General features: G+C 36.7%; 3 protein-coding genes across 3 annotated transcripts; all 3 read right to left on the bottom strand.

Moving 5' to 3' along the window:
* Nucleotides 1-535: 535 nt before the first annotated feature.
* LOC138320007 (uncharacterized) lies at nucleotides 536-7,409 on the bottom strand. The gene is made up of 5 exons (XM_069263108.1): nucleotides 7,237-7,409; nucleotides 6,987-7,041; nucleotides 6,405-6,598; nucleotides 3,955-4,162; nucleotides 536-2,199 (listed from the first exon to the last, which is right to left on the bottom strand). The coding sequence occupies exons 1-5, from the start codon at nucleotides 7,285-7,287 to the stop codon at nucleotides 1,004-1,006; spliced, it is 1,704 nt and encodes a 567-aa protein (XP_069119209.1). The 5' UTR covers nucleotides 7,288-7,409; the 3' UTR covers nucleotides 536-1,003.
* Nucleotides 7,410-10,743: 3,334 nt separating this feature from the next.
* On the bottom strand, nucleotides 10,744-15,760 carry LOC138319996 (uncharacterized). The gene is made up of 9 exons (XM_069263098.1): nucleotides 15,038-15,760; nucleotides 14,692-14,831; nucleotides 14,155-14,452; nucleotides 13,655-13,822; nucleotides 13,141-13,314; nucleotides 12,480-12,632; nucleotides 12,035-12,140; nucleotides 11,534-11,655; nucleotides 10,744-11,054 (listed from the first exon to the last, which is right to left on the bottom strand). Exons 1-9 carry the CDS (start codon nucleotides 15,485-15,487, stop codon nucleotides 10,785-10,787), a joined length of 1,881 nt encoding a protein of 626 aa, XP_069119199.1. The 5' UTR covers nucleotides 15,488-15,760; the 3' UTR covers nucleotides 10,744-10,784.
* Nucleotides 15,761-17,579: 1,819 nt separating this feature from the next.
* On the bottom strand, nucleotides 17,580-27,183 carry LOC138309937 (uncharacterized). Its single transcript, XM_069251126.1, has 9 exons — nucleotides 26,668-27,183; nucleotides 25,505-25,644; nucleotides 24,889-25,186; nucleotides 23,314-23,481; nucleotides 22,887-23,060; nucleotides 21,734-21,886; nucleotides 20,663-20,768; nucleotides 19,670-19,791; nucleotides 17,580-18,023 (listed from the first exon to the last, which is right to left on the bottom strand). Exons 1-9 carry the CDS (start codon nucleotides 27,115-27,117, stop codon nucleotides 17,742-17,744), a joined length of 1,893 nt encoding a protein of 630 aa, XP_069107227.1. The 5' UTR covers nucleotides 27,118-27,183; the 3' UTR covers nucleotides 17,580-17,741.
* Nucleotides 27,184-27,520: the final 337 nt, after the last annotated feature.

Genomic DNA, 27,520 nt, shown 5'->3' with positions numbered 1-27,520 from the left:
CGTTGTGATATGGGCTATGACTGACGTAACAACTCGACCTTCACCGTTGTGACGAGGGCTATGACTGACGTAACAATTCGACCTTCACCGTTGTGACGAGGGCTATGAATGACATAACAACTCGACCTTCACCGTTGTGATGAGGGCTATGACTGACGTAACAACTCGATCATCACCGTTGTGATTAGGGCTATGACTGACGTAACAAATCGACCTTCACCTTTGTGATGAGTGCTATGACTGACGTCACATTTTGACCTTCATCGTTGTGATGACGATCCGCGTTATGAAAATTAACTTTTTTTATTTATTTTAAGCATATTGTTCAGAAGGTGATGAAACATGTATCATCAACGGTAAGTTAATAGCTTTGCGACACTTCAAAATAATCGATTTCGTTTAACATTCCAATTTTAAAAACTAAAAGCCGTTTCGGAAAGGTATTGGGCCTTTAAGTCAGTGGAATTTTAAACGATGTTTATCAAGTGATATAGACTGGCATTTTAGGAAATAATAACAATAAAAGGACAATATATGAATGGAAAATAAATGTTTATTTCGAGTTGAAAAGCAATCCACAAATTGCAATAATACAAAACATTATTATATAAGATATACTGAATATGCTATATATGGTTATATTCCTTTGTAATTTGAAAAAGTGTTGAGGTGACTTAATTATTGGTTGTAAGAACTCTTTCTGAACCTGTTTCTCATACTAGTTATTTGTTCCCTGCTTAAATAGTAAATTTTAATACTTTTAAGATGGAAGAGTTTTGCCATTACGACCGCGATAAATGGTAACTTAAATGGCTGCAGGAAAATCAAATGGTAGTGTATTTCGCTTACGACAACCGTTTTTGCCGGTATGGATTTGAATATAAAACAATTTTACTATGTACAAATAAATTCATTGATTCTGTAGTTGACGTTACCACGTTTGTATTGCTAGGTAGAATCCTTTAGTTTCTGTTTTCCCTTATTTGATTGTCGTCTGTGACGTTTACGGTGAAGAAGGACTTGCAAACTGTCGGAAGATGAGATTGTTGTACTCCAACACCGATTTTGCAGACTCGAAATACACGGAAGATCCAGCATACCAGATTCCATATTTCCCTTGCATGTCGAATATATCCCATGTTATCCCTGTCGCTATATCAGCAACTGAGAACTGTGGAAAATAATCCCAAACCATCACTCGCAAAATGTTAAGTACCTCAGCCCCTTCTCTGTTTTCGATGTGGTCTCGTAGCTGTTTTTCCAGAACGTCTTTATCGGGACGCCCTTTAGAGTACTGATAGTACACGGATGTTTGTTCGTATCTTCCATCGGGCGCTCCAGGGGTTTGGAAGTTGGTGTAGTTTTCTCCGAGGACATACTCTAGACTGTTGAAGGAGTCTCTCTTTACCCAAATAGACCCGTCAACTTTACTCTGTATGTTATCAGAGAAGTAGCTTTGTGGACTGTACCCTCGGACTGTTTCGTTTAGCGCTTTGGTATCCACCAATGACGTTGTATAATAATAATGATTCATCCTACTAAAGAAGTTTTCTTCCTCATCGTTAAATTTGATAATATCCATATCTGACAACATCTTCATCTGGGGCGTCAATACGATAAAGTCAGCAGTCTCTCTCTTTCTCTCGTTGGCCATATCGTCATCATACTCGATGACAAATGGCGAGAGGTTTTTCCTTTTAACTTGCCTCTTCTTCCTTCGAATGATCTTCCTCACAGGGCTAGACAGTCGTACATCTATGTTTTCCTGCTCGACAATCGACTTCCATACTGTCTGGTAGCCTCTACTTAGTAACTTGAGGGTTGTGATTTCATCTTTTGGTGGAAACAATGTGTTAAGAATCATGTTAGGTGTCATCCATGTTAAACCATACAATGCCGGAACCTCGTCTAAGTGCCCATACCCTTGAGTGGTCTGTGTCTGAAGGAAAAAGTTAGCAAGAATATCTGCATCATTTCTTATCAAAAATTCCATAAAGGTCATATTAAGTTCATTCTGAAGTATGGTATCAGTCGGTCGTGGCATCAATTCACCTTCGAATTGTCCAAAAAGTTCAAAGTGCTTAGCTATGTACTTTCCTACCGCGGTCGTAAACTCATTCATAATGTCCTCCTGGCTTGAACCGGGAGGCAAGCTTAGGGCAGCAGGAAGAACGGTAAACTGCAGTGACGTCAATCGATCTGCAAAGACAAATGATGGAACACAATAATGAGTACGTAGAATAATAGATTGTTATTGAGTTTTTGATTGAAATGGAAAATATAAAAATAAATGTCAAGGGTAAATTGACAAAGACCATTTAAGAAAATCAACGTAAATACTGAAAAAAGAATCAAAGTGTGATCGTCAGAATAATTTCAATCTCCACATAATTCGGAATACATGTATCTAGATTTCAGCCCTCTCCACTTTCAGCTGAACGGTGCTTCATTTCTAGTCTATTTATATCATTAATTACATTTGAATGAAAGTACATTTGTGTCTCAAACAATTCTATTTTACTTCAGAGTTGTAGTTACTAGCTATTTTAATGAGCTTTCTGTGGGAATATATGAATATATCAAATATGCTCTGATTTCCCTCTAATTTCAATGACTAATACATGGTTACGTGAAGTTTAATTTCTTATACCTATGGGTGTAATACTGGCTGGTCTAGGGCAATACACTCATGTCGCCTGAGGCTGTATTGCATGGCTACCCATGCAACAAAGCCTCGTGACGTCACGGCGTCAGCAAAATCTCTATTTCATCGGTAAAATTTTTACATTTTTTTAAACAAATATGAATGGTTTTAATATAAAACATGTAAACAACGGAATTTGAGTTGAAAACATCACGTAATTTTTCGTGTATGAAAAATTGACTTCCAGTCGTGGATTTCTTCGAATTTATTTCAATATGGCGGGATAATAAAATTGTAAAATTGCAATAAAACGTCGAGGTATGACAATAAAATACTCTTTTATGTGCTGATATGAATGATAGGGATATTCTACCCTCGGGGTCACAAAATGTTGCAAAACCCTCGGCAAGCTTCGGGTTTTACTACATTTTGTGACCCTCTGGTAGAATATCCCTATCCTTCATATCTACATATTCACTCGGTATATCCATTTTTCAGAAGGACCGAGTCAATATTCGTTTGCGAACTTCATTGTCCAAACGTTGCATTCTTCAGGGTGTCGTTCCTTAACAAATAATTTTCTTATAATTACTACGCACATAGATTTTTTTGACATTTGTTAAAGAAATGACATATCTAATAACAAAATAACGACCTTTGTTCCGGTCCATGTGATATTATATCGCCATTGTAGAATTTAAAATAATGGCCTCAGGCTACGCCCTTTCTTTTTATTAATCCTACTTGGGCGACATAACATCATATGGCCCGAAACAAAGGTCTATGTTTGACATATTTATTCTGTTCTCCAAACCGTCCCTCATCCTCGATACTCCAGGGTTCCGATCTCTACACCCCTTGACTATCTCATAATAAAACTGAAAGCACCTCAGCTTCAAAATCTAACCCATTCACAAGCCAACAAAAATATCCTTCGAAGACTATAGTGAGAGCGACTCCCAACTTACAGTCAACCACAGTGTAGCGTTATACGACTCTTTTGATTTGAATTAAAGAACTAAATTACCTGTTCTGTTCTGTAGCCTCCAGTTTTACTATGAGATAGTCCAGGGCTGTAGAGATCGTGAGTGATCGGACCACTGGAATATCGAGAATGACTGTCCCTATATAATAATCTATGGGGATGTTTCTATCATGCCGAATTCATTACCAATATCACCAATGATATTTCCGTCTGGATTTCACTACAATACTACCATATTTAGGATCCCTTTACTATTCGAAATTGCAGTGAAAATTTTTAGTGACTTTCAACAGCTAGTACTTTTTTGTTTGTGTATTTATCTTACCTTGATTCCTTGTCCAAATTGTAGGAGACGGTAGATCGCGGAGCTCTCCAGCATCATATTTGTCCAGTAGTCTATACAGCTCGGTATAATCTGCCTGCGTGTAACATGTGCCCATCTCGTGCGGAGTGTCCCGGTACGTAAGTGTTCTTGATTTTCCTCCAACTTCCTCCTCTGCTTCAAACACAACAACATTGGAGTAACCTTCTTCCTAAAATATAAAGACATTAAGATGGATATACTTTATAATTTGTGGATATAGTTTGGCCTATTATGTCCTTTGTAGGCCGACTTTGTCCTTTGTAGGCCGACCTTTTGTCATTTGCGTATTTATTCGTTTGACGTATGTTATTTGCTCAACGTGTGACTGGTAAGAAAAATACTGTTATTGTCAACACCGAACTTTCCTATCCTTTGGTATAATGAAGCTATTACAATAATTAGTAATCTGGAGTCCGTTACTCTTTGTTTTTGGTATTTTTTTCTTAACTAACAATTTGGTGAATTATCAGGCCTTCTATATACATGGGAACCATTCTGATTTTGAACTTAATACTTATCTCCTTGTGTTAGATAAGAATTCACACTGTTTCACCAAATCATACCTCCGCAGAAGCCGAGAAGGCATCCAACATTATTTCGAGGGGGGGGGGGGTCCCGTTCCCCAGGACGGGGGGGGGGGGGGGGGGCAAACATGTCTTTTTGCCCCCCCCCCCCCAATTTTCGCCGACTGAAATTTTCTAAAAATGCTTATTTGAAAGAAAAATGGGTCCTCCTGCACATTTTTCATGCTTCATTCCTAAAACGTTCAAGCACATAATGTCAAACCTTACATAGTAAAAATTCAATACACACGAACTAGACTAAAAATGTCCATCAAGGGATTCTATGTACTATTTAAAAATGCTCTTAAAAGATCAATTTGTTTATATGTCTTAGATCGAGTAGGGTTGCATAATTTTATGACGACACAATTATCATTTCTAAATGCAGGTAGCTTTAAATCGAAAAATTACCATGTTAAGAATGCTTTATAATCATTAAAATACATCGTAAAACTCATCTCAGTCATTCTAAATCGTAATTTTTTTCCCGGGGGAAAATCCCGGAACCCCTCTAAAACCAAATTCTCGCACCTTTGGGTGCTCGCAAAAATTCATCAAAATGCATCGTAAAACTCATCTCAGCCATTCTAGATCGTATTTTTTTCCCCGGGGAAACCCCCGGACCCCCCTAACACCAAATTCTCGCGCGCTAGTTAGTATCTTGTACGTACAAGTTATTATCATGTACGTACAACTTAGTATCTTGTACGTACAAGTTAGTATCTTGTACGTACAAGATAGTATCTTGTACATACAACTTAGTATGTTGTACGTACAACTTAGTATCTTGTACGTACAAGATAGTATAATGTTGAAACTCTCGGTATTAAAGGCTGTGGCTGGTTTACTGTCACAATGGCATCGCATGAAGCTATACGTATATTACGTAAACTTTGTTTAAGCCAAAGGGAGAAAAGAATTTATGTTGTGGAGTTGTAATGCTGTGATAAGTTTCCGAACACATATATGTAAATGTTTATAACAGAATATTTACTATGATCATCATTTGGACAATAATTAGATACTATCTTGTACGTACAAGATACTTAGTTGTACGTACAAGATACTAACTTGTACGTACAAGATACTAACTTGTACGTACAAGATAAAAAAAATATGTAGTGGCCCTAATACGCCGCCGTATGAATGTATACATAACCTTAAAATTATTTTTCCCACATCCTCGACTGCTTCAAATTTTTAAAGAAATTCTATACCCGTCTGTAAAATTGCCTTTAAATTGCTCTCGCAAATCTGCACCAGCCTTTGATACTAAGATACTACCGATACTAATTCAATATATGCATTCATCTACAAACTGTGGATATTTAAATTTGATTACCTGTTCACCTATTAAAAAGGTTTAAAAGGTTTAAAAGTACACCTTGTTGTGGTCCAAGGAGCAGTATATTTATATATAAGCAAAATGATAAGAGGTATTCAGGCGTTGTAATTTATTACTGAATAATCAATACTATTATTGACTTTTACTAGTAAACAAAAAAATGTATGATTTTTAAAAAAATTATTGCTATATCTATATCTGATCCCTTTTGAATAGCATCTTAATTGCAATGGCTTAGTTTATAAAGTTTATATTAGTACATGCTTAAATGATGTTGAATGGTTTATTTGCTGAATGTTGACACTGCTACTTTTGTAAAACTAGACGTTTTTAGACATCTTCTTAACAAGCATACATTGTATTAACAAGTGGCCGTATCAGAAGGTGATAGGTTAGGAAAATGTAAGTTTCTTTATTAAATACCGTACCTATCTGCGCCGGGGAACAAATACGCAGTCTTTACAAATTATTAAAGCCTTAGAATCTAATCCTCATTATTTTACCTTGAGTTTCAAAGCCATATGTACTCCTGATGGCCCCGCCCCTACGATGACAATTCTGTCACCTTTATTCTTGGGACCTCTGATATATCGAAAACCAGACGGCGATAAAGGTAAACTCCCCTCGTCATCCTCCTCTTCCTCTTCTGACGAATGTTGTCCATTGTTGCGTCGTCTCTTTAACAATTCTATATCACCTAAAAACAACGGAAAAAGGACAATGTTTATCCGACCTTTAAAGGCAAAGCGAATGACGATGATTGTTTATCAAATCTGGTATTATGGACAAATAATTATTTCAATTTCGAATTTTGTAACTTAGTGAGAAAAAAACACATTCGTTTACATTAACATCTCTATATTATAATTTGTTCGCTTTAACTGAGGTTAATTATGTTCGATGCTAGTTTATCGTTATACATACTTGATTGTAATATATTTGATTTTTGGAACTCTTTCATTTATTTCCCTAGAACGTATAAAGATAGATGTTTATCTGGTTAGACGAATTATTATGATTATGTAAGAAGTATGTAATAGTAAAAGGTTGGAAGAAATCCTTGAAAGTTTACATTATTCTCTTACTTTCTATCTCATCCACAAGAAGTTCTTTTTCCAGAGTTGGCATGCTGTTCATCACCTGAAAGAATGAACAAAAAATATAACGTAAATGATAAAACCATTTGATGCCATACACTTGATAAACAAAACGATTCCGTGTAATTTTGCAGAACACTCCAATATTATTTTATGTAAATAATCTAAAATATTATGCTTGTTAATTTTACCAATAAGTATAGAAAAAGAGTCGCTAGGATGCCGTGCATAAACGTACCTGAAAACACCCGAACACAAGTAGTATCAACACGAGCGGGGACCCCATCATATCCAGTGATATGAAACTGAATAAATAAAATTCAGAATACGGCGTATTTTTCTGATCTACGTAGGTGTAGTCTTGGGAGTGTAATTGAAGTACGTTGTATGTTCATCCATCGCCATTGGTTAATATCGTTAACGTTCGCTCAACCATGTCCATCTGGGTAATCGTGCGTGTCGATAATTAGGCTGAAAATATACTTAGGTATCAAAATGTTAGTTGTCAACATCAACACAAACACCTAGATATTTTCCCATGCTAAAATTACCACAAAATGTCATATACGAGTTTGTATACACATCGAATTGAAAGGATAAGAATTATTTGATGTATATCAAAAGTTCAAGTTTGTTTGTTTGTTTGTTTAATCAATTAACGTCCTATTAACAGCTATGGTCATGTAAGGATGGCCTCCCATGTATGCGGTGTGTTGCGTGTATGTTGTGCGAGGTGTGTCTTGGGAGGCTGCGGTATGTTCGTGTTGTGTCTTCTTATATAGTGGAACTGTTGCCCTTTTTATAGTGCTATATCACTGAAGCATGCCGCCGAAGACACCAAGCAACACACCTCACCCGGTCACATTATACTGACAACGGGCGAACCAGTTGTCCCACTCCCTGTGTGCTGAGCGCTAAGCAGGAGCAGAAACTACCACTTTTATAGACTTTGGTGTGTCTCGGCCAGGGGACAGAACCCAAAGTCTTCCTCAAAGGGGCGAACGCTCAACTCAAGGCCAAAAGTGAGGCGGTGCCAAGGTAGGCATTAGGAAGGATAAAGTCAGTTAGGAAGAAGAGAAAAGATAAGATCCTAAATTTAGTCGCCTTTTACGATCATGCAATAGGGGCAGCAGGTACAATTCTAACGCCCTACCTGCAGGGCTGAAAAGTTCAAGTAACGGATGACTGATATAATGTAATGGTAAACTAAATCCTCAACCTCAGAAAATATAGATTACCTGTCAACCCACGTTTATCAAAATAAGTTACTATTAACTGTTACAATGTATCTAAGTTCACGTTGTTAATATTCTAGTCTATATAGGAATTTAAATATCGAATTATTTTGTAGGACGTGCATTCCATATCATAATAAAAATAACCTCTGTAAGAAGAAGAAAAACAAAAACAAAATACAATTATCAGGTCTACATTGCGCAATGCTTACGGAAAACGCCAAAAATAGTAAGTGGGATGTGTCTGCACCAAGTAGTTGGTGTTACTAGATCGGTATCATACGTGGTTCCTGCCCACCTCCATATCGTGATCGGTTTTAAACGAAAACATGATATACTTTGTGAAGTGAAATGGATCATTGGCAAATGACGTTATATCGCTAGAGTAGAACATGTTAAAGAGATGTACGTGTATAGAAAGTCTTTTAGAGTGGAATATCAAACTTATGACACGAAGATTTAACGTAAAATGATAAAATGCTTACGACACTCATTAAAAAGGCTATTTGAATTGAAAATGCACTGAAGCTTGCAAGATGCTTAAAATTGGATAAATGACAAGACACAGCTGATTGAAAACACAGAAATACTAGAGATATCACAAATAGGGCGGTTTAAGTATTCTCTGGCTTTTAACGTTCAGCTTTAAAATCCTGTCTTCACCTGAGTTTATTCAGATCTTACTAGATAGAGTACAGTATCGGTATATAGCATGCTTTACTGTCACACTAAAAAACAGAAGACCGTTACGGAGGACATCGAAATTGTTTACTTAATTTGTTTATTTTTCTAAACTTCTATTTATATGTCAGATAGTAAGAGTATCATTAACGTTTACTCAAGTGTAGAGTACATGTAGACCCTGTTTAACGTTCATTGCAAAGATAAATAACATCGGATTTCTTATCTAAAATGTGTTACTCTATTACTTCAATTACTTTAAACCAAATTTCTTTTTGCGTCCATTTTTTCAATTTCACGGAAATCTCATTATCGTGAACTTGTTCTGATATTGAAATCGCGAAATTTGGTAGCCACGGAAGAGTGTTGGTTTAGTGAATTCGATGACCTTGAAATACAGATATTCGATTTTTTTAGTGTTTATTAATGTGTTCGTTAGTCGTCTTTGCTGTAGGCCTATATTAAAAAAGCTTTGAAATTTGCACATTTTTATGAACGTTTAATGTATGCTATATTAACCATATGATTTTCAAATCCTTATTGAAGGTTTGATTTATCGTTTCCTTTATGCCGATAGTTTCTGCATATGATTCCAATAATTACGGAAAACCTAATACATTAAAGTATTTGTATAATGGTCAGGTCGACATTTCGCAATGCTTGCGCCAAACGCCTATGTGGTAAAATTTTAAGAAGGTTGTATTATGCTTCTGCAACAAAAAGATATGGTTAAAAAAAATTGCAAAATATCATTGTAATCCGGTCGACAAGGAACGATCTGTTGCTGACAGCATAAAGCCATTAGGATTCCGAGAAGTAATAGTTTGAACACAGATTTGAAATTATATGAAAATTTGAGTTGATCACGTCTGCTATACTGATGTTGGTTCGTGCCACCCCCCCCCCCCTCAATATCGTGAACGAAAACATGATATACTTTGTGAAGTGAAATGAAGTGAAATGGATCATTGGCTATGACATTATATCGCTAGAGTAGAACATGTTAAAGAGATGTACGTGTATAAACGTTTACCCAAGTGTAGAGTAATTGGGCCACTTTGAACGTTCATAACAGAGATAAAAACACCCTATTTCCTATACATTTGTATCTTAAACATGCGTATATCTAACATTTCTTGCCACTGTAAACAAACTCTCTTTTTACATATACTTTTTTCAAATTCACGGAAATCCAATCTTATTGAACTCGTTCTTGAAATCGCGAAATCTGTTACTCGCGAAGGAAAGTTGGTTTGTAGAATCAGATGAGCTTGAAAATGAAGATGTTTTTAGATGTTAGTGTTTTAAATATGTTCTGTAGTTGGCTTGGTTACCAAATCTATTTTCAATGACACATTTCGGGGTAATAAACTAGTCATCACCGAGATAATTATACACTCGTTCCATTGGCATTATATAGTGGATCAAATCAATGCCAACACTATCATTGATTAACTATTAGAATGAGCGATGAGGACCATTAAGTGGCGGAGAGACCATGTTCTATCAATATGTATAGTTCTCGCCAAAACATCCATCTTGGCCAGTTGACATACACTGTGCATACATCGCTGGTATTCACTTTCACAAACATATAAAGGCTGGCGCGTCTCTTAATGACTTTCTATAAAAAAAAATAATGCAATTACGGAAACGAAATTGTCTGAAAAGTTCGTTATCAATCTACCTGTAGTTAAAGTTTCTCTTCAGTAAATCTGCGTACGTAAAGAGTGCAGCAACACAGCTACTAGCATCCGAGTTTATTTTTTATCAAAAGACGGTTATTTACATATGCATATATATCAGTAAACCACAAAATACACACCAAATAAAAAATAGTGATGATTTATTCAGTTAAAAAATCAATTATTTAAGCAATATTACTGAATGTAGACAGTGCCAACATAGATACAGCGTATGTATAAGGCTCTGACGACCAGAACGGGAAATAACGATCCTGGTTATTGAAACCTGGGAAGTCAATAGGGGATTTCATAGCCGCTTCTTCTTGCTTGTACCATGTTTCATTCGGAACCCCTTGCATCCCACGGATAACCTCCCCGTAGTGGTGATGTCCCGGAAGAATCTTGGTTCCATTGAAATACTCGTTTCTGTTGGCTGGATATTCGGACCATGATGTCTTAAAATAAATTTAAAAAAGAAGTTCACATGTCTTTCTTGCTTTAGTAGAAAAATAAAAAATAAGTCTCGATGGATTGGAAATCTTGTGGTCTATAGTGGTAAGGTGATTTCAGCAACATAACGATCATGCAAAGCCTGCACGAAAACTATATACATGTACATAAAAATGTATCATACTACCAAAACAGTGAGTAGGTTAACTGACACATTACACCTGTATAATATGGGGGTGTTGCTAGTTTTCTTCTTTTACACGACTCATATATCACACTACAAACACACGCACGCAGTCATCACGAACGATTTTGCTCAGCATACAGATAAGGCCATTTATAAAGAATCCTTACTAATGATAGGTCGTTTAAAAAACAAATAAACAAGCAAATAATCAAAACATTTAACCCATGCCAGTGTGCTATTGATATGAAGTTTAACAAACGTCTGAAACGAAATGTCCAACGTCCCCTATCTACCTACCCCTGATCCCTTTACGGAGCCAGAGAAGAACGCATTCCACGGTTTATAGTCCCCAGATAGTACAAACGTGTCAAGGAACTTCACAGCACGTGATACAACATCCTTCACCTGTGTTGATGTGTCTAAAATCAAGTTTTATATTTATATGACATCCATGGATATCAGTTATCAAATACATTATTGCGAAACAAAATATAACTAATTATGTAAACAAATATAAAATAATAAAATGATGACTAAAATTGATACCAGATTAGTTTTGCCTACTTTATTAACGGAGCTACATCAAATTGGATTCTAAATTAATTATAACCCAGGCCCAATTTTTCGAATATTCCATAATTTTAAGAAATTCCTTGACTTAAAGTTCTCCATTTAGACTTTATTGAATGCTCCTAAACCTGGATATATTTTCCTTAGCTTTTTTCAGTAGTTTCCTACGGAATCTGTTAAAGTTAATTAATGTTCTTGAAACTTGACCCCGTTTATGGTTGGTCTTACTTTGGTTCCAGATCAGCATCCCTGATTTCTCCTCATATGAAGTCCAGATGGTGATTAGGGCATTAGCAGCCATAGCAGTGGTAAACAAACGATCCTCGCCATATTTCTGGTTACAAATATTAATTAGAAGTAATCATCACATTATGTACTTCTGAGGGTCAACTGCAAACCATGAAATACTTTACTAATCGTACAAGAAGTCCATTGATAACTTACTAGTGTTATAAGTGCACAGTTCTAATTTTTGAATTCAGAATATTGTATGTTCATTTCTGCCTTCCTTGTGATGAGTAATATTACATACTAACGGTCATACTGTCATCGGATGATGAAAAGTCGGTTCATTTAATTAGTTCAAAGTCCTCTTACGGCTAAAGAGCTCGTCATTAAGAACGATCTTAGTTGTTCTCAGTCTTTGGAAAGCCAGTAAGAAAAAGCTACATACGACTGGTTTGCCTTCAGCGTCAGTATCTCCGTCTCCAAGGAAATCGTCATAGTAAACCATATCCGTTCCCATGGGAACAGCTTCCTTCAGCATAATGGTTGTAGCATTATTCTTCAATGCGTCTCCTAAGATGTCCATCGCTGTTTTCATGGCCTGTGATAAAAACGAGGGTATGAAACAAACCTTTGCAATAATTGGTATAATGGACGGGAATTAAAATGATGGCTTGTATTGATGCAGTGCAATCGGAAAATAGTTTTTCTCTTGTGTTCCTAATGCTAACGCCATCATTTTGAATCTTGATCCAATTTCTTACTTTGGAATTATAGGTCTTAGCCACGAACCTGCAGAACTTACCTGGTGAGGAAGACCGTTATAGGTATACCGCGTCAGTATTGACTGTAAGTCCGGTTCACGGACCAGTAGAACTTACCTGGTGAGGTAGGCCGTTATAGGTATACCACCTCAGTAGTGACTGTAGGTCCTGGCCATGGACCAGTAGAACTTACCTGGTAAGTTAGGCCGTTATAGGTATACCACCTCAGTAGAGACTGTAGGTCCTGGCCATGAACCAGTAGAACTTACCTGGTGAGTTAGGCCGTTATAGGTATACCACCTCAGTAGTGACTGTAGGTCCTGGCCATGGACCAGTAGAACTTACCTGGTGAGGTAGGCCGTTATAGGTATACCGTCTCAGTAGTTGACTGTAGGTCCTGGCAACGAACCAGTAGAACTCGATAGCTGATGGGTAGTAGGTCAGGGCCAGATCGGGACGGCTAGAGAAGTTGGTGTTGATCTGGTAAGCTATCATTGTAGAGGTGTTTAAGTAGATTTTCTGGAATTTTATAATAGACTCAAACTTTATAAATTCATTTCCACTCCTTTATGTTAATATTTCTACATTGGTTTCCATATCATATATCTGATTATATTTTTGATTTGAACACCAAAGTTTATAAATGCCAGTGTACAAGCATCCATTCCTGGTTGGATCTCTGCTGAATAAAAACTAAATAAATGTTATACAACTTTATCTGATACATCAGTTAACAGTTAAAATATGTTGTCATTTTCTTAAAATGCAAAATAAGATACATCGATACGTTAGATTTATAAAAATATGTCAGATTTTTAATGTGTAATGTTGTAATATGTTGTATAAATGAATAGGCCACCTGCATGTCTGGATCTTCCAAAACCTCTGCCGTCACAAGACCAGTCAGTATACTGTTGGTGATTCCAAATAAGGCGTTGGCCGCCACTGTAATATCGACATTGTTGACGTTGCCAGGGGTAACGACTCCCTTGAAATACTGTGTCTTTATATCTTCCAGATCTTGTACCTATAACGTTAATACTGATTATACATCTACATTATACTTAAAAACATTTTTGTGTGTATTATCAAATTCTATTTTCAATTATCGAATTTCACAATTCGAGTTTTAGGCTATGATCAAAACGACCATAGGCAAACAACTGACGAAATGGGTTTGTTTCTAAAGGTATATAACTTCACAGAGATCACCCGCTTTATGTAAAACATCTTGATATTTTCTAAATTTTCCTTTATCTTTTCAGGTGAATAAACTAGTTCTGCACATTAGATTAAATCTAATTCTTTGTCATAAATTTTTTGATTTTTAGCAAAGGCAAAATTATTAACAGAACGAACCCATGTTGTCACTAAAGCAACGTCTTCATTCTTTGACTTGGCGAGTTCGAGGAATCTACGCATATAGACATAGGTACGTGTGTCAATGGTGTCCACGCGTTTGTCCCCAGAAAAAGGTCGGTAGGCGTAATGTTTAATGGCGCTAAACACAGATGACAAGTTCGAGTTCCGGGACTGCCACAGCGCATTGGATTGTGGGAAATCCACAATGCCTTCCTTCAGTAGTGACCCCAATCCGAGGTTCACAGACGTGTCGTCAAAGTCAGGAGGGATCCGGAAAACGTATTCATACATAGATCTGAAAACCGGAAAAGCTTCATGCAACAAACAAAAAAGTTACACTGAACATCGTAGAATAGGATTGTTTTAAAGATGGCGTTAAAAAATGAAAATCGTTTTCCATACGAAAACAAAACGTGACACAAAGATAAGGTAGAATTATTTGAATAGTACATATTATCTATGTAAAAAAGCAGCAGCTCATCTTATTGATATTTCAATATATATTTTTAATGCTGTTTAAGTAAATAATATTACTTGGAACCAAGTAGTCTTTTCATGACATCAACGATATCTTTCAGTCCCAGTTTCTCCATCTCGGCATACACGGCGTTCCAGTTAACGAGATCAGTGGAGTTAAACATGGCCAGTAAGTTTATCGGCGTGCTGACCCAGCCCTGGAATAGCCATGTATTGAAAGCAAGCTGATCACCATTATAAAATAACCCGAACTCATTGATTATCAACTAAGATAATTTAATTATAGAATAAATGTTCGATCGAATATCGTATATTTAAATAGCATTATTGCCGTTATCTTTGGAGTGTTTAACGTTAGACATTACAAATACAAATTGGCGGACCAATTGACTAGTATACTTACTTGATACTTTTGATCGTACTCCTGAGGCCAAAACGCCATGATTGAGTTGGTGTAGTTGGTGTTTCTCTCATTGTGATTGTCCATTAGAATTTGAATCGACATACTTATCTGTTCTTCGGAAGGCTTTGGTGCTTTTCCATAACGATATGCTTCTATAAGGCATGACGTAATCCATGCAGTGGCAAACATATTATTGTCAAACACTTGGAACTCATAACGAAGTGCACTCATATCAGGGTTACCATGGAAATACTGTTTCACATCACTTTCATAGATTCCACGAAATTTTCCCCAAATTAATGGCGGTATTGCTGGAACGGTCCGTTTTACTTGCATCTGCTGTATCGTTTTAAATAGATGTTCAACTGTTGCTTCAATATCGCCATTAGTAGGAGTAAAGACGGCGACACATCCTATGAGCAACACAAACAACACGGTGTTTCTCTCCATGGCGATGATCCAACCTTCCACGACAAACAACGCTCGACCTTCAGCGTGATTGTGAAACTGTTCCAGTGAAGGACGGCTTATATAGAAATCTTATCTTACACAACCTAGACTTAGCTCCTTATCATCTTATAGGACATTTCGGTTCAGGTATATCATTTCTTATTGTAAATTCTTATTACTTCTATTATTCAATACCATACAATTTTTTGTATTTTCAAATTGTCATTTTTGAAAAACGCCATAGTTGTCAGGCTGACCAATGTTTTATTTACTACCATCAGCTTATCCCTTTTTGAGTAATAGCCTACTGGGAAAAATTACACGCCCTTGCCAAATGTCAGTGGTTTTTACGATTATACTTTAGTTTGCCTTTCTACGGATACAATCAAATAGCTGCAGCTGTTAAGAAAAACAATAAATACGCAACTAATTAAATAGATAAGATAAATAAATAAAGATAAACAATTTAATGAATAAATACCACAGAGTGTCTGTTTACCCTTTCTTAAGGATCCCTCTTCCGTCCATTATAAACTAATCCATCTGATCCATGCGATGATATGTACAGTCAGTACTAATACTGGACAATGCATGATAATGAATTTTATCTCTTGATAATCATTATATAACCATTGTTAGTAGTAAAGATTGCTGAGTGAGAGTAGATTGCTGTGGCATATTATACCGTCTAATACCATAATAGATGCACATTGAATTGTTGTGTATGGTTGATAAATTATTGTTAGGTATATATGTAAGGGATATATCGGGTATGTTTGATATTAATTAATAAAAGTTAATTTGGTTTTTTTAAGAATTTCTATGTTTGAACGAAAGCGTATTTGAGTGAAAAATTGAGAGAAAGATTATAACAATACTTAATGATTATTTCTGTCAAAATGTATGTAGTATTTGTTTGTTGATTTTTTTTGTGTTGGCCATGTAAGATTAGTATTGTACTAAATATGTAACAATGTGAAAAAGTTTTATTATTATTATCATCATTAAGCAAATTTTACTCTAGCATATCAAATTAGATCTTTATGGGAAAATTTATTATCTTTCATCTCCATCAGACCCTTATTTTTTAATCAAACAAACTTTGCACACTTAGCTTTATATTAGTGTGTTAGACTCGGTTATCCCCGGAATACGGAAGTTTAGCCCCATCTACCAACCATTAGTTTAGTATTAGTGTTCTAGACCCGGTCATACCCGGTATAAGGAAGCTTAGTTCCATCAATCAATCATTAGTTTATTTTTATTAATGTTCTAGACTCGGTCATACCTTGAATACGGAGGTTTAGCCCTCAATCAATCATTAATTTAATTATCTAGGTCATAGTAATCATCATATATTATTTAATGTAAGTGTTCTAGACTCGGTCATACCTTGATACGAGTTAGCCCATCATCATCTATTATGTAGGTTCTAGACGTATCTGATAGTTCACATGTGTAGAGTCCCCCATCAATCAATCATTAATTTAATGTAAGTGTTCTAGACTCGGTCATACCTTGAATACGGATGTTAAGCCCCATCAATCAATCATTAATTTATTTTTATTAATGTTCTAGACTCGGTCATACCTGGAATAAGGAGGTTTAGCCCCATCAATCAATCATTAATTTAATATAAGTGTTCTAGACTCGGTCATACCCGGTATAAGGAGGTTTAGCCTCATCAATCAACTTAGTTATTTTAATACATTGGTTATAAATAAATGTTGACTCGGAAGGTGGAGTAAAAATTCAAAACGTATATTTAATATTGTTTTGGGAATCCCTATGATTATTTTTACACAATAAACACAACGGTACACCAATCGGAGATACTGCTGCGCATTCCCTTATGTCGATAGCTTTCCAGACCGTAAAATGGTGAACACTCAAATAAATGATGATTTTTTCCCCAGATTTCTTGATTGTGTTTCTTGGATTCACGATAAAGATATACCATTCGTGTTTGTTGTACTTTTTTAAACTATTATCCAGTTGTATCAGTCGAAAGCACCAGTGATTGAATATGTTTTTTATTTCAAGAAACAGAACAGTCAAAAGAGATCTCTTTTTATGAACAACAATTCACAAATTCTCGTAGAAAAAAATGTTTATTTATGCAACAATACAAACTTTGTTTATACATAGTGCGGTAAATGTTGTGCTTTAAACTCAAAATAATTATGAATATCTAGCACATTCATTTCATGTCATCACAAACTAAATGAAGTTGAAACTGCGTTGTAAGACATTTCTACGCTAAAGAAACGATATTACTAAACGTCGACAATGCTAGCATTGTCACAGCATACGTATATGGTTCGGAAGACCAGAAAGGGAAATAACTTTTCTGGTTATTGAATCCATGGAAATCGATGGGCGATCTCATCGCAGCTTCTTCTTGTTTGTACCAGGTTTCATTTGGAACCCCTTGCATCCCACGGATGACTTCCCCGTAGTAATGATGACCTCCCGAAGGGACCTTGGTTCCGTTGAAGAACTCATCACGATTCGCAGGATAGTCAGTCCATATGGTCTTTAAAGAAAGAATTTTATTCAAGAATAGGTCTTACAGTGAATATGATAACTTCACCTGCATAAATCTACTTTATTCGTATTTTTGCAGTTTATTGAAAAAAGCAATCATTATATGATTACAATATAACACTAATGCTAGATTTTATGGTGGGTGTAGCATGCAGTGACCTAGCATTGTATGGTGGTACACAGTGACCTAGCATTGTATGGTGGTACACAGTGACCTAGCATTGTATGGTGGTACACAGTGACCCTAGCATTGTATGGTGGTACACAGTGACCTAGCATTGTATGGCGGTACACAGTAACCTAGCATTGTATGGTGGTACACAGTGACCTAGCATTGTATGGTGGTACACAGTGACCTAGCATTGTATGGTGGTACACAGTGACCTAGCATTGTATGGTGGTACACAGTGACCTAGCATTGTATGGTGGTACACAGTGACCTAGCATTGTATGGTGGTACACAGTGACCTAGCATTGTATGGTGGTACACAGTGACCTAGCATTGTATGGTGGTACACAGTGACCTAGCATTGTATGGTGGTACACAGTGACCTAGCATTGTATGGTGGTACACAGTGACCTAGCATTGTATGGTGGTACACAGTGACCTAGCATGGTATGGTGGTACACAGTGACCTAGCATTGTATGGTGGTACCAGTGACCTAGCATTGTATGGTGGTACGCAGTGACCTAGCATTGTATGGTGGTACGCAGTGACCTAGCATTGTATGGTGGTACACAGTGACCTAGCATTGTATGGTGGTACACAGTGACCTAGCATTGTATGGTGGTACACAGTGACCTAGCATTGTACGGTGGTACACAGTGACCTAGCATTGTAGGTGGTACACAGTGACCTAGCATTGTATGGTGGTACACAGTGACCTAGCATTGTATGGTGGTACACAGTGACCTAGCATTGTATGGTGGTACACAGTGACCTAGCATGGTATGGTGGTACACAGTGACTAGCATTGTATGGTGGTACACAGTGACCTAGCATTGTATGGTGGTACACAGTGACCTAGCATTGTATGGTGGTACGCAGTGACCTAGCATTGTATGGTGGTACGCAGTGACCTAGCATTGTATGGTGGTACCAGTGACCTAGCATTGTATGGTGGTACACAGTGACCTAGCATTGTATGGTGGATGGTGGTACACAGTGACCTAGCATTGTATGGTGGTACACAGTGACATAGCATTGTATGGTGGTACACAGTGACCTAGCATTGTATGGTGGTACACAGTGACCTAGCATTGTATGGTGGTACACAGTGACCTAGCATTGTATGGTGGATGGTGGTACACAGTGACCTAGCATTGTATGGTGGTACACAGTGACCTAGCATTGTATGGTGGTACACAGTGACCTAGCATTGTATGGTGGTACACAGTGACCTAGCATTATATAGTAGATGTTGCAATGACCTAGATATTTATGATGGCAATCACCGTGACCTACATGTATATGGTGGCTGTCACCGATTCTACAGATTATGTGTTCGCTTTTAGTTAAATGTAAATTTTGATAACGAAGATTTGTTTTCTTGTGATTCATGTAAAGTAAAGCACTGTATTAAAAATAATACGCCATATGATAACTATATCAAAAGTTCCAAAAGATAACTTACTCCTGAACCTTTGAAAGAGCCAGAAAAGAAAGCGTTCCACGGTTTGTATTCTCCTGATAATACATAGGTGTCAAGAAACTTCACGGCACGTGATACAACATCCTTGACCTGTGTTGGTGTAGCTAAACAAGCAAGATTGAAATATATTTTATATCGACAATACACTACTTGGTACTTGTACTTAACACTTTCAGTACATTTCCGAATCAAACAAAGTCGCCAATGTTTTTTCCCTGACGATTCAAAGTCATATGTTATTTATTTCCCTGCCGTTGAAACCGGAGGGGACTATAGTGTTTGTTCCCGTTTGTCTGTCTGTCAGTCTGTCTGTCTGTCTGTTCGGATTCGGTTTTCATATGATAACTTGAGAATAAATCAACAGAATTTGTTAAAACTTTATACAATAATAGCATAGGAGGTGACACAGCTTTGGATCGAATTTGTTGTCAAAAGGTCAACTACTAAGGTCACTACCATTTAAAATAATTTGTTTCACGAAATATTAGTTTGTGGGTGATAACTCGAGAACACATCAACGGAATCGGTTCCAACTTCATATAAAGGTACCTTAAGGAACATCAATGGATTTTGATCAAACTTCACACAATGGTAGCATATGAATAAACACATTTTGCGATCAAATTTGGGGAAATTTTAGTTTCCGGATGATAACTTGGAACACATCAAAACATTTTGTTCAAATTAAATACAATGATAGCATATGAGAAAATAGAGTTTCGAATTGAATTTGAGGTCAAAAGGTCAGCTACAAAGGTCGTTTTTACTATAAATAGATTGTTTAAAAAAGTTTAGTTTCCGGACGAAACTTCATACAATGCATAACTAAGTAATAATAACTTGCCATAATTTTTTTTCTTGTGTCTGTTTTTCAGTGTGGTTTTTTTAAATAACGTAATCACTAAATATTATTTAATGTAAATCTTTACAGCTTGAAGTAAAAGAATCGTTAATGATTCAGAAAGTTACTCTCACCCTTGTTCCAGATCAGCTTCCCTGAGTTTTCTTCATATGAAGTCCAGATGGTGATTAGGGCATTAGCAGCCATGGCAGTTGTAAACAAACGATCCTCGCCGTATTTCTGTCAACAATCATAATATATGGTACTGAAAAGATAAGTAATGGAAGTTCTCGATCTCGGAACTCGAAAATATTGTTTCATTACGAGTAATTTTGATTAAACATAGAATAACATTGTACTGCATCATAATCAGTAAGGATAACTTCGTTAATTCGAAATCAACAATAACTTGGTAAAACTCGAAAATAACCTAGTGTTCAATTAAATGTTCTTGAATGTATTGTGAAAAAAACCTTTTATTAATCTATACGAATTCGACTTAAAAAGGCTAACTGTACAAGCATAAAAATTAATGCATATATGTTTATTTTTGGACGGCATTGAGGTTAAAATTACCAAAACTTCATGTTTTATATATGATATCGCATCTTTTTTAGGAGTCAGCGAACAAAGAAGGTATCCAAGAGCTTAAAATACTTAAACCTGGAAAATTCATCCCAGATGGTAAATATTAATACATATTTACATTTCCTTGTCACTTCTGCTATATAAACCGACCAAGGCAAAGTGAAGTATATGACGGCATAACTGACACCCAAAACGTGACCATTATGACGTCACTAATGTTGACGTGGTGATGTCATCTTGTGGATGAACATCTTGTGGATGAAATCGTCGTTGATAAACGGTTTTTCTGGTCTAGCTTAAATAATGTTAATGCAGAGACCCTATATGAGTTGATAATGTGAATATTAGCATTAAACTATCTTCCTATGGCATAGATGGTCTCTATAAATGCCAGAGCTTTGCAGACAATCATCTCATGATGCACTCGTGCGTATTACGAAGATTGTCTGCAAAGCTCTGGCATTTATAGAGACCATATATGCCATAGGAAGATAGTTTAATGCTTAAATATAAAACATTCAGCAATCTTCTGTCGAACTAAGGATTTCTGTATGTATCTTGTTGCGATTGTTATTGCAATATGATATTTTTTCATTGTCTACAAACAACAAACAAACCACTGGTTTCCCTTCAGCGTCAGTATCTCCGTCTCCAAGGAAATCGTCATAGTAAACCATATCCGTTCCAATGGGAACGGCTTCCTTCAGCATAATGGCTGTAGCATTGTTCTTCAAGGCACTTCCTAAGATGTCCATCGCCGTCTTCATTGTCTGTAAAAATGTTACTGATAACATCAAGTTGGTAACATGGTAGCGTAGGTTTTTATTTATTAACAATTACAGTTTTTGTTCAAGAAATCTCGGTCGGTTGGTTAGTTGTGCTAACTTTCAGGACTGTATAGGTATGTTACCTGTGGTGGAGTGTAAGTGTTCAGGGAGACTGAAATGTGGTCGTTTGGTGTTTCCTAGATACTAGTTGAATTCTGTCGTATTGTGACAAAAACGTTGATTAACGCACCCTAACAGGCCATATTGTACTGACAACAGACTTCACGTTGCTTAGCTCTCTTTATGATGAACGTTCAAAAGGAGTTGATAATACCATTGCTATAGATTATAATGTCATTTGGACATTGGAAAGAAACAGAAACGTCTTTCTTTGAAGAGTTGAACGCTAAACGTCGTGCGAAAAAATGACTGATCGAGACCGTGTTGAGGTAGACTTGTAACGAAGTAAATCATTAAGTGATAAGAGAAAAGATAATTTAGTCGTTTTGTACTGTCATGCGATGAGGAGCTTGTGTCCTCTACTTAAAGGACGAAAGTTCAAGATTGAAGAAAAACACTAAACAAAATGTTATTAAACTTCACCATGCAGATGTTAAATAATTCACTCTGTCATATGAAGATGACACGTTCAGTGCTATCAGTGCTAGAATAGGAAAGATTTGTACAACTACTGACTTGGTGAGGTAGGCCGTTATAGGTATACCGCCTCAGTAGTGACTGAAGGTCCTGGCCACGAACCAGTAGAACTAATCTGGTGAGGTAGGCCGTCATAGGTATAGCGCCTCAGTAGTTGACTGTAGGTCCTGGCCACGAACCAGTAGAACTTACCTGGTGAGGTAGGCCATTATAGGTAAACCGCCTCAGGAGTTGACTGTAGGTCCTGGCCACGAACCAGTAGAACTTACCTGGAGAGGTAGACCGTTATAGGTATACCGCCTCAGTAGTTGATTGTAAGTCCTGCACGCGGACTAGTAGAACTTACCCGGTGAGGAAGGCCGTTATAGGTATACCGCCTCAGTAGTTGACTGTAGGTCCTGGCCACGAACCAGTAGAACTCGATAGCTGATGGGTAGTAGGTCAGTGCCAGATCGGGACGGCTAGAGAAGTTGGTGTTGATCTGGTAAGCTATCATTGTAGAGGTGTTTAAGTAGATTTGCTGAAATTGTTAAAAGGTTATATTTTATTTAAATCAAAACACCACATCGTAGTTCCGATTGGGTAATATCCTGAGTGTTAGATCATTTTTAAACAGTTTTTGTCAACATGGATTTTTGAAATAGGATTCTGTACCGATACATTTACGAAGATTGAAGAAAGTGACCCAAACTTGTTATGACAACTTAAAATTTTGGAATAGTTTCTCTGATTTTGTGTGTTGATGATAACATATTTCAACTTCAATCTATCACCTGCATGTCTGGATCCTCCAAGACCTCTGCAGTCACTAGGCCTGTCAGTATACTGTTGGTGATTCCAAATAAGGCGTTTGCCGCCACTGTAATATCGACATTATTGACGTTGCCAGGGGTAACGACTCCCTTGAAATACTGTGTCTTTATATCTTCCAGATCTTGAACCTGTATGTACACAATAGTTTGTTCTCGTCTGAGAAAATGCTTTTGGAGAACATTGCTTCATTTGCTACTGCCGTTGAACCCTATCTATGAACGCCGAAAGTGTGTTACAATTTCGACAAGTATCAATATTACATGATCAAAGGCAAGTACTCCGTGGCGTTTTCTCAATGGATGGTTTGTTTACAAGGTGGGCGGGGCCAAATATGATTTGAAAGGCACGTGGGTTTAGATGTTAAAATTTGGTGTTTGTGCCGAAGATGGACGGGGCCTTTATATTTATACATGTATCAGCGAACACCGATGATATGTCAACACAAACAATTATCATATTCTAAGATTACAAATTAAAAATCCTTAGGATTTCTGTAATTAATTGGTACGAATGACAATGTATGTGTTAAATGCAATACAGATATATGTTTGCTTATAATTAGGTACCGTGAAACCCGTCATGATCTAATAAATTTTGAGTTTTAAAAATGAAAGGCAGATACGTATACGAAAAAACCGCCATGATATCCCTTATAAATCGATACAATAATTACTAAATGAATTTTACTGAAAGCAAATGTATAATTGAAGCAATAAAACACATTTTATATTAAAATGAAATCAAGTTGATTTCAAACTCTCCATTCTACACGCAGATAATTTAATTACACATGAAACATGTTGTCACTAAGGTTTATTATCAATACGTTTATTCATAGCTTTGGCCTCGACAATGCATTTTCTAAGAGCAGGAGACACTTTAAATTTTAATTAGGTGATTGTCAAAAATCTAGAGAAATGTTTTGCAAATGATAATTCTTAGTGACGGGACTTTGCATATATCTATGTGTATGATGATTTTAAAAGGTAGCTTATCGCTCCATCCAGCGGTAGAAGACGTTTTTATGAAGATGTGCTAAAATGTGTTTTTATAACTGCTTAAGGTAGGCGGGTTAGAAATTCAGCGTTTGATCTTAGGCAAATCAGACTTCAATCAATTTTAACTCCGCCTTCTTCAAGTTCAGCCAATCATCGCCACCTTAAGGTGAGTGGGACGCGACTATCTTGTTGCGTCACTTCATTCAAAGCAATACAGTCGCTACAGTAGTATAGGACGTTCGTCGTTCACGGATAGGGTTCAACGGCAGTAATTAATTCAATTTATCAATTGGAATCCTCTGCATCTTGCAAGCGAAGTGCACTTGTATTTGCGTTGTGAGGATATTGCTTTCAATACAGGAAATTTTCATTTCTGGAACCAAATAATGCATTTTCAATTAAACCTGATGCACTAGTACATGCTCTTTTCAACAGAAGGTTATACACTTCGGAAGATTATTTTCATGGACAAAAGAACAAAGTGTTATGTTTGCCTTGCAAAAACGTTTCAATGTTACAAATTTGTTTTGTACAAACCCATGTTGTAACTAAAGCCACATCTTCATTCTTTGACTTGGCGAGTTCGAGGAATCTACGCATATAGACATAGGTACGTGTGTCAATGGTGTCCACTCGTTTGTCCCCAGATAAAGGTCGGTAGGCGTAATGTTTAATGGCGCTAAACACAGATGACAGGTTCAAGTTCCTGGACTGCCACAACGCATTGGATTGTGGGAAATCTACAATGCCTTCCTTTAGTAGTGACCCCAATCCGAGGTTCACGGACGTATCGTCGAAGTCTGGAGGAATCCGGAAAACTCGTTCATAACCTGACCTAAAACAGAACCAGAGTATTATGAGAAATTGCTAATGGAATTACCAAAAACGTTTTAAGATTATGTTTTTATCAAATTGCTGGATTTATCCGAGTTTAAGACATGATTTTTAAGAGTTGAAAACTCCTTCGAACAGATAACATTTGCTGTGAATTATACAATATATATCACATTGAAGAATTTGAAAACTATTTGACAATGCCTAACAGACATATAAAACATTTTACATTTGCAAGTTCAAGATCAATACAAATTAACTGTTTACCCAATTATTGATGATAAACAGCAGATCACAAAATACATTAATATAAACTTACTTTGAGGCAAGTAGTCTTTTCATGATATCAACAACGTCTTTCAATCCTAGTTTCTCCATTTCAGCATACACGGCGTTCCAGTTAACGAGATCAGTTTCGTTAAACATCGCCAGTAAGTTGACTGGAGTGCTTACCCAACCCTGAAATACAGACGTTTGAAATGCACAATAGAACTACATAAAAAATATTATCAGGTATGCTCAACTCCGTAAAAATCAAGCGCATCTATGACTAAAAGGGCAATATGTGGAACGACTTGACAAGGGTTTATAGTCTGTATTATTGATTAGGGCGTTGAAGGTAAAATATGACCTTGTAATGAACACTGCAGCTCAAAATGTCCCCGGAATCACAAGAAAAGTATGTGTGAGTTTTATTTGATTTTGCTTGAAGATGCTACAGATAATAAAGTCAGATTTATAGAAGGCTACTAAATCTGTAAACTCATTTGATTTTATACCAATTTTTTGTCCTTCCATTGACACTGTCTTATTGGTACCCAGAGTTGAACTTCTGCTTCTGTATAGAAGACTATCGGTTCTATAAACTGCCTGATACACACCATAGTTTAAAGAATGATAGTTTCCGCTTTCCTTTAAACCCCAGAACTACGGAACAGAATGTAAAGTATTCCTCAAAAGAAATAAGGCTGTAAAAAAGGCCAAAAGTGAGTCAGTCTCTAGCATTTTTAGAGGAATGAAAAAGATAAAGTGTTGAAGACAGACGCCAGTACGATCATTCAACGTAGCAGCAGGAACAAGACAATATGTACGTAATAATCCTCATGTCTCTCTTATTACTGCGGTATTATTATCATTGATATGTATCCCCAAGATTAACGGCTCCAGTGAAATAGCACTATATAAAGGTGCAATATTTCCGAGAAACACAAATTAATATGTCCCAAATCTACTCTACCAGGACACGCACGCACCAAACGCAGCGCATATCATACAGGGGATGAATGATCTAAACGGTTAACAAGACGCTGAACAAAACAAAACGCCATGACAAACAAACTAAACCGTCAATCACAGCATACGCCTAGCTGATATGCAAGTGAAATATAAGTAATACATGAAATAGCAACGCCTTTTTAAAGGACTTTTAAGCAATTCAAGGGTCCTGAAAGTGACATGTTACAATTTAATAACATAACTTACTTGATACTGTTCATCGAACTCCTGAGGCCAAAACGCCATGATTGAGTTGGTGTAGTTGACGTTCCTTTCGTTATGCTTGTCCATAAGAATTTGAATCGACATACTTATCTGTTCTTCGGAAGGCTTTGGTGCTTTTCCATAACGATATGCTTCTATAAGGCATGACGTTATCCATGCAGTGGCAAACATATTATTGTCAAACACTTGGAACTCGTAACGAAGTGCACTCATATCAGGGTTACCATGGAAATACTGTTTCACGTCACTTTCATAGATTCCACGAAATTTTCCCCAAATTAATGGCGGTATTGCTGGAACGGTCCGTTTTACTTGCATCTGCTGTATCGTTTTAAATAATCGTTCAACTGTTGCTTCAATATCACAAGTAGTAGGAGTTAAAACACATAAAAATCCAAAAATCACAAAAACCAACAGAATGTTCCTCTCCATGGCTACAGACGAATTTCAGCAATAGACAAACAACGTCCGAAGGTAATGTGACTGGTCTCGTCCTGAGAATGGACGGCCTATAAAGGTCCCTTATCTAGATCATATTTTCTGGTCATCTTATCACGTACCTGTCATAAGGTCTACATGGTATAACAGTTCTGATTGCTCTGTATCTCTTTTTATCTCAGACGTGTAAAGTCTGACTCTATATCACGACGATTAAGAATCAAACCAACTTACACATTCGATACCCTCTTTTTAACCAAGTCAATATGAGACCGTTATGTTTCAGTTGTTTTTCAGTTATTTTGTTTGATAATAATTGTTTAAGGATGGGCAAGCATTGGTCTTGGACGAAACAATCCTATTGAAAGGGCATCGAGCTAGAACCTGAACTTGTCAG

The sequence above is a fragment of the Argopecten irradians genome, chromosome 1 (genome assembly GCF_041381155.1).
Source record: "Argopecten irradians isolate NY chromosome 1, Ai_NY, whole genome shotgun sequence".
NCBI classification, from domain to species: Eukaryota; Metazoa; Mollusca; class Bivalvia; order Pectinida; family Pectinidae; genus Argopecten; species Argopecten irradians.
The sequence above is the reverse complement of the archived record's forward strand: the minus strand, read 5'-3'. Positions and strand labels throughout refer to the sequence as shown.

Excerpts from the sequence above, each read along its gene's own strand:
- LOC138320007 (XM_069263108.1), bottom strand. The coding sequence starts at position 7,287 with ATGATGGGGTCCCCGCTCGTGTTGATACTACTTGTGTTCGGGTGTTTT. Across the intron at positions 7,042-7,236 it reads TTGTGTTCGGGTGTTTTCAG|GTGATGAACAGCATGCCAAC; the intron begins GTACGTTTATGC and ends TCATTCTTTCAG. Across the intron at positions 6,599-6,986 it reads TCTTGTGGATGAGATAGAAA|GTGATATAGAATTGTTAAAG; the intron begins GTAAGAGAATAA and ends CGTTGTTTTTAG.
- LOC138309937 (XM_069251126.1), bottom strand. The coding sequence starts at position 27,117 with ATGGAGAGGAACATTCTGTTGGTTTTTGTGATTTTTGGATTTTTATGT. Across the intron at positions 25,645-26,667 it reads AGTTCGATGAACAGTATCAA|GGTTGGGTAAGCACTCCAGT; the intron begins GTAAGTTATGTT and ends TCTGTATTTCAG. Across the intron at positions 18,024-19,669 it reads GCTCTTTCAAAGGTTCAGGA|ACCATATGGACTGACTATCC; the intron begins GTAAGTTATCTT and ends CTTTCTTTAAAG.
- LOC138319996 (XM_069263098.1), bottom strand. The coding sequence starts at position 15,487 with ATGGAGAGAAACACCGTGTTGTTTGTGTTGCTCATAGGATGTGTCGCC. Across the intron at positions 13,823-14,154 it reads TTGCTTTAGTGACAACATGG|GTACAAGATCTGGAAGATAT; the intron begins GTTCGTTCTGTT and ends TTAACGTTATAG. Across the intron at positions 13,315-13,654 it reads TGGAAGATCCAGACATGCAG|AAAATCTACTTAAACACCTC; the intron begins GTGGCCTATTCA and ends ATAAAATTCCAG.